Consider the following 13790-nt stretch of genomic DNA (forward strand, 5'->3'; position numbering starts at 1 on the left):
TAAAGTATGCTAAATGAGAAAAATCATTAATGGAAACATTAATGCAACTGTAATGAATTTCTCTTTGAGGGTATGAGGTTATCTTTGCTTCCTTAAGAAGATATATTAAAAATTTTTATTGAAAAATGTTAAATGATTTTGCGTCATCTTTCGCATGAAACAAATGAACAGCAAAGTAGTAACTTTGGCCGTAAATTTATTTTAAAAAACGAAGTATAATAAAAACTAACAATCTTTTTAGCTCATGTCGTTCATTGCCGATGTATCTGCATGTACCAAGCAAGCTTTAATAAATATATATATTTTTAAATTTTGTGAGATTTTTCTATAAAAAACAAATGGTAACATTCATCTTTACTTCAGGCATTATTTGACGTAGATGTTAAACATAAGAACAGCACAAAATTAGTTAAGTTGATCATATCATTTTAATATTTAAGTAGGCTACATGTTACATAACTGCATTGACTTCTTTGAGCTTTAACATACACACATGTAATTATTGATATCAACTTCGTTTCATTTGATAATAGTGCAATAACTTTTTTAGTTTACTCGGTAAATAAATATTTTAATTTCATAAAAAAAATAACTAAAAAAATAAATGTTTTAATGAGGTACTGGTACTTGATACAACTCCAGACACACGCTTCGAAGTGCGAAAACGCGTTTGACGGTTTACCACATTATCCAAGATGATGGTACGTTCTCCCACTGTAGCAACTCTTGCCAGTGATTTGCACTGAATACGAAGTGGTGTCGAGGAGAGAGAGAGAGAGAGAGAGATAGAGAGAGAGAGAGAGAGAGAGATAGAGAGAGAGAAAACAGTTTTCCTCTTGAGACGCAAGATGTAGCGTACACTGCAGCTACGCAATCGGGAAGTCGCTCTCGTCATGCTCCTTCCACTTGCTTAGGTCCACCGCTGGCAGACGGCAGCACGGTACCGGCTTGTTGCTGGAAACAGACAAGACAGCATGACTGGAGGCTGGGATCAGTTTCATCCTTGTGTGTGTGTTTCAAAGCGGACTGCGCACGTCTCGGAGACATTTTCTGATGTGGTAACATCTTAGCTCTCGGCGTACGGCACTGGATACGACGGTAAATGTGTTAACATGGTGGCTGCTGCTCAGGGGCGCAACAACAGGGGGGGCAAGGGTATCACCCCCTCTAAAACCTTGAAGTGGGGGCAAACGGGGGCAAAGAAAGTGCTGTGTAATCAATTTTTAGATAATAAAACTGCTTAAATAGCACCATTTTCCACCTTGAAATACAAATTTTCTCGGGGGAGGACCCCCCCGATCCCCCCGCTTCAATAGGGGGGATTGATTATTCTTTATAAAAAGGTATATTGTCCCTCCTTTGGAAATTTAGTTGTTGCGCCCCTGCAGTGCTGCTGACATCTGTGGAGGATGGCGCGAACCAAATTTCAGAAAGCCAAGTCATACTACTAACAGTATAGTGAATTTTAACAAGATGGGCAGTATTTTCTAATAAAATTCTTGTCTGAATTCAGGTTCAAAGCCAGCGTTTAGTATTTTTTGGAAGTCTTTTTTTTCTTCCCCGCTTTCACAGGGAGCCGTTTCATTGTATAGTTTAATAAATTTCGGTCTGCTAATCAAATCATTCGATGGTCAACGTAGCTGCTCCGGCAACGAATTATAGCGGTGGGTGCGGAAACTACATGTGATTCACGCCAATATGTGTAGTTGAAAAACCATTTTGATTATATTTATCACGCTCGGCATTATTTTGAATAATTCTAGGCTAAATTTCGTTTCCCAGTTTAGTATTATACGTGTATTTACAACATGAGAAAACACGAATTTTTTCTCGTTACTGAGGTTAGATGTTACACATCTTTAGCGAGTACTGAAATTCTCGCTCACGTTCCCCCCCCCCCCCATCAAAATCTCACCTATCTATTATATTAGCTCAATTCCTTAAAAAAATCACCCTAATTTTCACTGTGATTACTATTGACGTCTTTCACAATAACATGGCAATAAGTTAAGGTTTGAACCTCACAATTTATTTTGGTTATTTAGTGTTATTGTAATCACTACTATTAAAGGGGTATTCCTATGAATTTAATTTGATAGCGCTTTTCTTTTTGTTGTTTTATTCAAAAAATGTTTTCACCAGATACTAACCATGTGTTATCTAATAGCCGTGGAAAGAAAGTCACGCAAGTGTTTCGTAACAACACTGTTAGAAAGTACAGTAAATTTACGGACTTTTCAACGAAGAATTTAACTCAAATAAACGAAAGGGTTCTTCGTTATTTCAAACAACTGAATCTTCTTAGAAACTACGTTCTATTTCGACTTCCGAGTTGTATGTTACTTTCTATAATAAAAAAACGTGACTACACACACTTGGACAAAAAGAAGATTATTCTTATTGCATTCTTAACCATTTTTTGAATGTTGCATTTATAAACCAAGAATATTCTTTTAGACTCATGTTTAAAGTAAGTAAACTCAGCGTCCGTAAATTTACGAAGATAGCCGTAAATTTAAGAAGATCCCTGGATAATTTGTTACCAACGTTCATCGTAAATTTAAGGTGAAAATTTTTAACAGTATAAGATAACTTGCATGAATATTTACAGTTCGCAAATACCGTTTTGCAAATATAAGGTGACAAACTCGAACCAAGTTACAAACAAAAGAGAGCTTTCCTGATGAATTTAAGGGATTAAACTTCATAAAAAAACTATTAACAAGAAAATTAAATAACCAACATCGTGACTAAGACCGAACCTTAAACCAAAGTTAATACGAATTTCCCAACCTTAAGTTGTTAAGAGTGCAGTTTTTCCCTTACATTTTACTGGGAAATTACTCCCTTAAAGAATGTTTTGCATAATCTATTTCAAACTTGTAAACCAAGGATGTTTTATTTAGTTATGTATTTATTGCTGTAACAAAATTTAAGAGGAAAGCGTTCTGTCATCACTGTGAAAGTCTAGTTGCTTAAGTTTTATAGACTATGGCCATTAATATGCTTAATATGCTTAAAATAAATTATTTTTTTAGCAGTCGTTATCCAAGTGTTAGTTGGTTAGTAAGAAGTAATGTCTAATTTTACTGGATCGGTTAAAATTGTTTTTGCAATAAAGCCAAAATTAATAAGATGAATATAGGTTATATTTTATTAAAAATACTATTTATATTTAAATATTAGTAACATAAACTAGGAAAAAACTACAAAATTTACATTATTGTGTATTTAAACTTAAAAAAAAGTGTAATTAATCTCCACGGCACCGTCCGCTGTTTCCCTATTCACGTGTGTCAAATACCGTTCTGTATCCAGACTGCTTAATGACAGCAGGGCAATAGTACATTGCGATGAACAGTGATATAAATTTGAATATGCGAGTCTTATTGTTATACGTTTTCTATAATGTTTCTTAAAAGAAATCAGACCCGGCTAAAATCTTCTTATACCCGTGAAAAGCCAGGGACCACAAAATATGCTATAAAACCATTGCCTTATATCACTTGGACTGCATTTTACACGTTCAAATTGTTCGATTACTTACACAAAACTCTTTCTATAAAATCCTCCAGGTTGCATCTTCTCTATGGAGTCAGAGTTGTCACATAAGAGGCGAGACACGCTTGCCTTCTTTATCTCAGCTAACTGGCCTGAAACAAACATAACAACCTCAATACGTTTCTCGTGCGCTGCTGACGAGTGGGAGATAATAATCGATAATCGATGTTTTGACCAACCTGGCCAGTGGCTTGGCCAATTTTAATTACAAATTTGTGATGGAGACAAGACAGAACGAAAGATTATCTAATGAGCACTTGCATTCTACTGATCCAATAGTGAAACTGTTAGAATGGATGAAGAGACAGCGCAAAGAAGACAATCGATGACCGTAGCATCTTTAATAATTGGTTTTCATAATACTAACGTTCTCACCTTATGCAGATGGTAAACATGTGGGGAGGGAACGGAGTGATATAAAAGGAACCAAATTTGAATGTGCCTTTTCCCGAGGTGAAAAATTGTACTTTTGATCCCAGAGCTGGAAGTAAACAATGCTGATCTATTTTTAGACCGATTTACTGTCTGATTTAAATGAATCAAGACTAACATATTGCGGACATGGGGGTCGTTAGAGACGGTGTTAGGTAATGAGAATCAACCAGTGGCGTAATGAATGGGTCGAGGAAGCGTGTGTACCCAGAGAAAGCCCACTGCCTCACGGCAGCGCCAGTCACTTGTTGAAAATCCAGGTATGCCCTCACTGGGTATTGGATTATCCGAATTGGTGAGAGGCCAGTGACACGAGCTCTCAACTGCCGTGGCTTATTGCTTCATCGGACCTTGAGGACGAAGATGACGAAGATTATGCTCTGAGGACAAAACTGAGGAATGTGCTGGCCTAGCTGGGTATGGGCATCTTTGAAGGAATTTGGATACTTTCGTGTTGGGCTTCACATCTCGTTGATACCGTATGACGCGACACGCATGAGGGACATTTTGAAAAGAAGTTGTTCCATGATCTGTTTTCGGGAAACCGCAGGAAACCTAAAATCAGAATGGCCGTACCGGAATTCCCACTCGGGTACTCTGTCAACACGAGTTAAGTGTCTTAAAACTGCAACTCTTCGCTACATTTGACGGTGTAAGCTAGAAGACAATGACGGGGGCTTAAGTTACGGATCACACATTCTGGAAGGACCGCTGAACAGTTTGCCAATCCAGATGAGATTTCCGATAGCTTAGAGCAGGGGTTCGCAAATTGTGCGCCATAGAAGATTTTCGTGTGCGCCCAGTGCTACTCTCAAGAAATAAGTGTCCAGATACAAAATTAAATGCAGTTACACTGTTATACCATTTCATTACGGACGTACAGATGTTTTCTTACACATCCTTTCGATCAACTCTAGAGGTTCCGTTAAATCGGTGATTTAATCCAGTACATAACTATTTGTGTATGGTACGAGTGAAATCATCTGTAGTATTTTAAATGCGCACCGTCTTTAAAAAGTTTGAGAACCACTGGCGTATAGGGAAAAAAGTAGATAATTTTGTCATGAAAGGAAGTACGTACTGCGATTCCTAAACTAATTAGTGCGCACGCTAATGAATTAGTGAACGGTCGGGGTTCGAAGCGGGCTGTGGCCAAGAAGCTCAGCTCACACTCGGTGAACGGGTAGATCTGGTGCGGGTTGTCGTAGAAGTATCTGTCGCCAGCTCGCGAGCGGGAGAACTGCTCGACCATGATGCACACGAAGGTGGGTCCCGCGGTCGCGCCGGGTACAGGGGTCTCCAGCATCCCTCCCACCATCAAGTCCACGTCGTCCGGGTGCTCGTACTCTCGCGCCAGTCCGTCCACGCTCTGCGCACCAAACAAAACATCAGTTTTGACGTGACAACGTCTAATTAATCGACGAACGCCGGCTGCACGCACGGAAAAAAGTGTCCCGTTACGCTCATTGTACTCTTGCGCCGCATCTATCTCTCTTCCACTCGACTGTTTATAAAGTGAAGTGAAAAGTTAATGTGGTTTTCATTGCTTATTACAACAACAATTTCGGCAATAAAGGTTAATATTATTCTTGCATTTTAAAAATCTGATTACTAGTATAATTTCAAGTATTTATTCTTTTATTATTAAAATAAATATGATTCAATTTTATTCATAAAAGTATGTAAACATTTCATCAATGTTTTGCTTTGACGTTGTCACGTTAAAGTATAGTCCGTAAACCTACTTTACAGACAACCAATTTGTTTTTGTTTTAATTTCCCAATCCCTTTTTTTATAATTTATAAAATGAGTCTGGGCTTAAATACTTCACGTGGTGAGTACTACAACTAAGCAACTACACATCTGTTTTTTTAAAGATAAATATAATGTTTATACATTTTTTTAAAGTGAATGTGAGGACTTCAGTGACTTTAGTTTTAACCCCATTGCTGAATGTTAAGTTGTCGCATGTTTTGAACTAAACATGTTTGAAACATTTCTGTGCATTTTATCACATATTCCCAATTTTGTAGTTACTTAGTTGTAGTACTCAAAGCACGAAATTTTTTGAGACACAAACAATTAACCATATTTTGATGGTAAAAAATGGTTTGATGAACAGATCTACATTATTTTCATTAGCATATGTCAAAAATTAAACACAGGGCAAATAATTAAAATTAAGGTTTTACAGGAATGTATTTGGGAACTAGTGGCCAAAATAATTCATTGTAATGCTACGCTTCTACATTTTCCTTCGCATTGCTGTGGCAAATACAAAATGGATGCTGTAACTTCTTGTTTAGCACAAAATTTTAGATACAAAAATAATTTATTGTTAAAATAAACTCCCCCCCCCCCCCCGTAAATTCAACAGGAATGTGTTGTACGATTTACACTTGTTATTTTTCAAGAGTTAAAAGTACGTATTCTGACAACTAGTTTACAAAGAAAGTCATTCTAAAATTACAAAACATTCATGCGTGATCTGAGAAAAATGATCGCATAAAGGACAACAGTACAGCTATTTAATACATTTACAAGGTAAATGTTATCATAACAGGTACATAGTGACCTTGTATCGTACATTCTGAGCCATAGTTTGAAACAGACCCAGGTGTGGGAGAAATCGTTATGCGTTACTTCCAACCCAGCTTATTGTCGTCCCTGTTCTAACATTCAGGAAGTTTGTTGAGTACAGAACTTAACTTAAGTATCTTCAATCATTGACTCAGCAAAGCTTAAAAGAGTGAGACGCTCAATGGTATACCGGGGAACGAACGATATTGTGCGCCCTATTCCTCTCTCTCTCTCTCTCTCTCTCTCTCTCTCTCTCTCTCTCTCTCTCTCGGGCAGTCGTTAGTGAAGCGATGGTATAGTTCTGCATTTCCGAAACGTCCAAGAATGTTATTTTGACTGTAAGCTTTATTGCTAAGGATCACAGACTATCGTTGCCATTGTCTGAAGTTGCTTGGCTTGTGGGTTCTAGCTCGGTCAATGACTAAGTAGGTGACTGGTACCCTGAAGATGGCGATTACAAGGGTGACCGAAACGTCGCTTCGGTGTAATATTCGCCCTTTTTTCGCGGCTACAAACAACGGGCCAAGCAACTAGGTACTACATTGTTAAGTTTAACCTTACAAGTAAAATTACAGAATGTTTGGTTCATAGTTCAAGCAGGTTATTGAAGTGTGAAGTTTCACTTTTGACGCGCGTTGCGGCCACGTACCCATTTACATGTGTAACATTGTAGCTCTCGGTGTACGCCATTTTGTGTGAGTAATTTCGTGAATGCGACGGAATTGTAACAACCATGGTGCTGCCATCTGTGGTGCATGGCGGGAACCAAAGTTCACAAACACAAATGGCAACTTTAAAGTATTAACTGCTTAGTGAATTTAAAAAAATGGATAGTATTTCAATAAAATTCTTTGTCGAACATCAGGTCAAGGCCGGGATTTAGTATTTTTCAAGTCTTTGTATCTTTTATCGGAAAAGTTGCGTTATATATTTTAAAATTTTACTCTGCAAATCGAATGATTCGATAGTCGACGTAGCTGCTCCGGCCGCGAATTCTAGCGGCGGGTGCGGAAACCACGTGTGATTCGCGTCCAGAAATGTTGTTGAAAATAAATTTTGCTTATGGTTATAAAGCTCATCATTATATAAAAAAATTATACTTTAGATTTCGTGTCCGCATTTCGTATTACAAGCGTATTTGCAACAATGAGAACTCGTGGATTTGCTCGCTACCGAGGTTGGATGTTGCACATAACTGACAACAAGTGCTAAAAAGACTCGCTCATGTATGTGTTTTGTTTTAGTTGTGCACTCACTTTGGAAGGAATGGTGTCTGTGAAGTCTGCGAACTCCGTCGCCCGCGGCAGACCGCAGAGCTGTCGGAAGTCGTTGTAGGGAGGCAGGCCGTGGTCACGCCCTCTGTGTATGTCTATAGCCAGCAGGTCCTGGCCCAGGCTTCCGTTGCGGAACAGGTTCTGTCTTATCTGGAACACCGCAGTCTTCTCATGCACACGCCAACAGCTGTTGTAACTTCATTAGTAGAGACCTGCAAAATTCGCGGATTCATTTCGTGATATGCTACAATTCAGATAATTATACCTTAGCGCTGCTTCTACCACTGGTTCACTGTTAATCTGGAGTAATGAGGGCCATTTAGAGACCCTCGCTCAAAGAAGTGTCGAATCACAGACACTCAGTCGATACGACTCACAAGTTAGCAGACAATGAACTGGTGGCATTTTCCCGAGTGTGTAGAGTGTAGTAGAGTCCATCCTGGAGGTCATTGAATCCGCGAATTTTGCAGGTCTCTATTTATTAGATAAAATAAGGGACACAATCAAAACACACAGCAAACGAAATTCATCTGCTAGGTTTTTTCTTGTTACAGATTCGCAATAAAGAATATATTTTCCTTAATTTTTCCTTGGTAAAATTTTTTATTTTTTATACATCGATTGTCCAAGATGAAGTGGCCAATGTTCACTTCAACTAAGATATTCCCAAAGAACAATTAAATTAGTGTTGGGAGCGAAAGAATTTTTGTGTGAAACGTTAACTGGCAAAGTTAAAAAAATAAATTCTTAGAAGTATCATATAAATAAAATTGATACAAAGTAGGTACTTGACACGCATGACATACATTTCTTCAAACATTTCAACTGCCACCAATTAAGTGAAATTAAAGATGTGTAACTTACGTCTGGAGTGAATTTCCCGTCACTTCTTTTCTGCCCTTGTGTGGTCATGCCTCGTATCAGCTCATCGAAGATACACCCATGCTCGATTTTGCCTGCGTTTTCGAAGTGATCGCTGAGTCTTACCTCTTCTACAAACCTCATATTTTTATCGAACAGCCTACAACAGAACAAGGCCAGCTATAAAACATTTTTTTTTTTCAAAATTTAGTCACAGCATAAATGTTCACAAATATATTTTATGGTGCAAGCTCAATAAAAACTGACATTACCGCGGCAAAGGGTTTTATGAGTTTTTTTTAAGCATCCCAAATAGTATATAAGGATAATATGCCAAATATCAAGAGAACTAGTTTTATTTTAAACGTGAAAATTGATATGATGTGTAGATATAAAGCAGGGATATTTTACTTCTTAAAATGAAAAAAAAACTATAAAAAATGTATTGTCACAAACCAATCGATTATAAATATTTGAACAAATAAATAGACTACACTTCAATTATCAAAGATAATTTCAATTATCAAAGGGACTTATTAAATATAATGATTCTGTTAGGTTTGTTGGAACACAAGTCCGTTTTGCATTATAATTTGAGGATGAATAAAAATGTTTACATGATTTTTTTTGGCACAATTCGTCTTTGGTAAGTTATACTTGCCGAAAAAAGTTAAATATACACCGATACTTGTATAATAGCTGACTATAATCGTACCACCTAGTACTGACAGGCTTGGAACCATAAACCCGATTTAAAAACAACTAAAATTAATGGAGATCATTCAGATTACCTATAAACACCTGTAACAATGAACACGAATGTAAATATGTAAAAATTACCACCGTTATTTACTTATATTTTAGATTAAATATGCTTTACTGCCTTAATCAAAATGATTTATTGGGGCTGGCTTACAAACCAACCAAATATAAACACAACTTTGCTCAAAGTGAAACTTGAAACAAAAAATCAGAGCTATAAGCAAAATACGCTTAAAACTCAAACAGCGAATTATGATAAGATTTGAGTTAGATGAAGTGTGGTTTTTCTTCACTTAGGTTGAAATAAAATGCAAGCAAACCATCCTACACGTCCTTATTTCTAATACGTACTAGTAAATAAAAAAAGAATAGTTTACGTAAATAAACTAAACTAAAAGTGTATTTGGTATTTGTGATAAATAACAAGTATTTCACTGTAAATGCTGGTACAATTTCTTTCTGGAAAACACTATATACAAATATTTAATAAAAAAAATTATGACTAACAAAATAGCATAAATTCGAACCGCAAAACCATTTTTTATACATTGAACTGCAAATTAAAAACCATAAGCCCTTTAATACGTTAAAATGAAGCCATGTGTATTGACACCTGTACCTTATTACCTCATGGTACCAACTATGTTGGAGTGCTGATGTCGGAATGCTGCCGTCGCGAAGCTGTTCAGAGTGGACGGATTCACTATTTCTTCGTAACTGCAGTTCATTGCGATCGAAGCTCTCGTGCCTAGAAATGTAATGTAATTCACGTCAAAACGCCCAAATTTGATATTACGTTATACTCGTAGAATGAAATAGGACGTGTTTATGTACCATTTAGATGTTAGGGCCTGGTATCACACGCCTGAGTTGGTTAATACATTTTTTTATGTGTAACATCTTAACTCTTGGTACACGGCATTTGGTTGGAGTAATTACGTGATAGCAGACGCCAAGGAACGGAAATGCGTAACAAACGCTTTGATATCATCTGGGGTGGATGCCGCGAACTGAAGTCCACAAAAACAAACGAATACTTTATAGTATTAGCTGTTTAATAAAACTTGACAAGATGTGCAGTATTTTAATAAACTTCCTTGTCAAAAATCAGGCCCAAAGCCAGTTTTTGGTATTTTTTCAAGTATTTTTTCGTTTTTTTTTACTGTGTATCCAAGATGGCGGTCCTACGTGTAGCACATAAAACCGTATAAATTCACTTTCGTAAATTTTAGGGGCCATACCAAACCTATTGCTGTGCTAAATGTAAGTAATTGATAGTGAAACTACCCTGGAATTATTTGGTAAACTAAAATAGTCATGGTAAAAAAAATCTCAAGTTTTAAAATATCTAAATATATAGCACTTCATAAATACTTACATACAATTTGTAGTGCCAGATATTTAGATATTTTAAAACTTTAGAATTTTTTTTTAAATATTTACCATGCAATACTTCAACGAGCTCAGTAGCACAGCGCTAGAACGATCGCTCGTTAACATAAGGGACGCGGCTCGAATGTAATCTCTAGATTTCTTTTTCCTTTATTAATAACATTATAAGTAATGTTTTATAATAATAATCTTGAATCAGCTCAGAAAGGTAAAGGTTTGAATGTATTTCCGACTTGTGCTCTAATTGCTTTAAAGTATCATCTAGTTTGTTCGCAGCTTAGCTAGGGAGCCGGGTTCCTAGCATAAGTAAGCCGTCTTAGCGGAGCTAACAGCATATTTTCAGATCATCAGAAGTGTAACTATTGGTGCTGCACGTCGAGGCCCGTGTAATATATGTTAAATAAATGCCATTGTTACTGTAAAAAGCACACCCTCACTAGTATTTTTTGAAGATTGTTGGAGGCCTCCACCAAGAGTTCTCCAAAAAACAGAAGAAACAAAGATGGCGGTATCCAAGATGGCCTACATCAGAAGAAATACAAGATGGCGGCTGTCAAAATTAAAAAAAAATGGTTGTGACAGCAGATCAAAGATGGCGGACGTGATATCAGAATTCAATATGACGGCCGTAACTAAAAGTGAAACGTTTACATCATGGACATTTAAGATGGCAGCCGTAACGAAAATAGCAACGTTCTGGGAGTGGGGCATTCGAATTCAAAATCGCAAAATTCAAGATGGCGACTAAGGCCAAAGGTCAAGGCCATAGTCAAAGTTCAAAGTCACGGCCATCCAAATGTCCGCCGTGACGTCACAATCCAATATGGCGATCGCTCCTCAATCCGACTTCAGGCGCAGTACTACTAACTAGGCGTGTGAGTCTGAGCCTTAAATAGTATAATCACCTAACGTGATGTAATATTATCAAGAGTATAACTTTAATGTAGAGTAATTTATGGACACCAGTTAAGCCTTGTCTTTATCCAGCACCCATGTTCGTCTACATGCTACTTAGGCTACTTGACAAGAAGCACACTATCAAGTAAAGTAAATCAAGTAAATAACTTGTGACACATGGTAGGAATTTCAAACTGTTTCTCAGCTGCTTAAATTATTCAGACACACGTTGCAGTTGCACCACATTACCTAGGTACTCATAAGATTTTTTAAAATTTATCTTTGTTATAAGAGTAATAAGATGTTTCTCTGGTTTATCAACAGAACTACATATCTATAAATATTGATATTATTAAACTATATGTTTGTGATGCAATAGGGTCCTTAGCTGTAATTTTTTAATCTCTAAATCATAGCTTTTGGAAATATTCTAAGTTTATAAAGTTATATGTTATTTTGCTCTGTATTTTAGATTTTTAGTAATTTTCTTAAACCTTTGTGCATACATACATACGTAAATTTATCACGTATTTAATTTAAATGCTTGTACCACACACACTTTCTAAATTGTATTGCCAAGTCATGTGTCAGTTATTGTTGAAGTAATGCGTAATGGTGTTTCTAAGTTGTGATATTTTTTTAAGTTATGATGGACCTTGATTAATTTGTTACAGTCTAAGGTAATTTCAATGTTCTAGTGAGGGAAATAAACGTTATAAATGTGATTTTTAAGTTATCTATTATACTTTAATTCAAGGCATCAAATTTTTAGCTTTTGTGGGAACACCCTCTTATTGAGTATATACTTAACTAAATACATTCACGTGCTAAATAATATTCCTTGACTTTGTTACGTAATTGCGTATCTGCAAGCAACACTGTTTAGTATTTCAACAATCTTTACAGGTTCGTTCCAGTGCAATGTCATTTGATGCGTACTTAAAAAAATAAATAAACTTGGTTGTCTGTAAAGTCGGTTTACGGACGATAGTTTAACGTGACAACGTCATAACAAAACATTGATGAAATGATTGCATACTTTTATGAATAAAATTGAATCATTTTTATTGAATTATCACTATTTTGTTTGGATACAAATAAGGAGTGAAATGAAATCTACAATTTAATTGATACATTTACTTTTATTTGCACTCATTAATTCAAACTATAACTTTTATACATGTTTGCTATTTAACTTCTTCCAATCTGTGTTATTCTGTTAAGGATAGGACGATGATAAGGAAAAGTAGGAAACGAATGGGAGTGTTTCAAGTTTAATGTGCCTCAAAAAAGTAAAATCGATGGTTGTTCCAATCGAGTGGAAGAGAGATAGATGCGGCGCAAGCGTACAATGAGCGTAACGGGACAATGTGCGTAACGGGACACTTTTTCGTGCGTGCAGCGGGCGTTTATCGATTTATTAGACGTTGTCACGTCAAAAATACAGTCGATGTTTCGCCGCGCGAGACGTACCAAGTATTATCGGGAGGTACTCGTGGTAGGTGATGTGCTGGTGTTCAGCGATGACTATCCTCCTGGCCTCCTGGTACAGTCTCTCGTCGTCCCAGTGAGGGTTGAGGCACGCCAGCTCCTCAGCCACTCGGTTGTGCTCCCTCAGGAACACGGTCTGCATGACGGCCAGGTTGGGGTTCTGGTTGGTCCGATCGTCTCCTGTCGCAAGGTGAGTCAACCTTTACCCCGTCTGCGCTCATTCGATTAGGTGGTTTCTGATCCTTCGATTTTTAATCGGAAAACAAACTTCAAAACAGACCTGAGGCCAGAAATATTTCATGTTTGAACGCACTGCCAATAAAAGCTTAAACGAAGTCGTGCAACCTGCTTTTAATTTCTTGTCTTGTCTCTAATCATTATCATTAACAGTTACAGGAACTTTCCCTGTTATATATACATATAGGCATAATCATGTATATTAATTAAAATAAATAATCTAATGAATTTATTCCCTTTTAGCAAAAACCTCGCAGTAAAATCATATAAAATTGGTATCATTATACCGATAATTTTTATCA

General features: G+C 36.8%; 1 protein-coding gene across 3 annotated transcripts in view; it reads right to left on the bottom strand.

The window, feature by feature from the left end:
- Positions 1 to 13790, bottom strand: part of LOC134533142 (peroxidase-like) — a 46658-nt gene continuing 32868 nt past the window's right edge. The window contains exons 8-14 of one of the 3 annotated variants that reach the window (XM_063370450.1): positions 13234 to 13431; positions 10099 to 10219; positions 8713 to 8869; positions 7831 to 7998; positions 5164 to 5362; positions 3548 to 3653; positions 1 to 954 (exon numbers count right to left, since the gene is read on the bottom strand). In XM_063370450.1, the coding sequence (XP_063226520.1) occupies positions 867 to 954; positions 3548 to 3653; positions 5164 to 5362; positions 7831 to 7998; positions 8713 to 8869; positions 10099 to 10219; positions 13234 to 13431 (1037 nt within the window). In that variant the 3' untranslated portion in view covers positions 1 to 866. Of the gene's footprint in view, positions 955 to 3547; positions 3654 to 5163; positions 5363 to 7830; positions 7999 to 8712; positions 8870 to 10098; positions 10220 to 13233; positions 13432 to 13790 lie in introns of those variants that run through there. The other 2 variants (XM_063370449.1, XM_063370451.1) reach the window with 2 other exon arrangements.

Source organism: Bacillus rossius, chromosome 6 (genome assembly GCF_032445375.1).
Source record: "Bacillus rossius redtenbacheri isolate Brsri chromosome 6, Brsri_v3, whole genome shotgun sequence".
NCBI lineage: Eukaryota > Metazoa > Arthropoda > Insecta > Phasmatodea > Bacillidae > Bacillus > Bacillus rossius.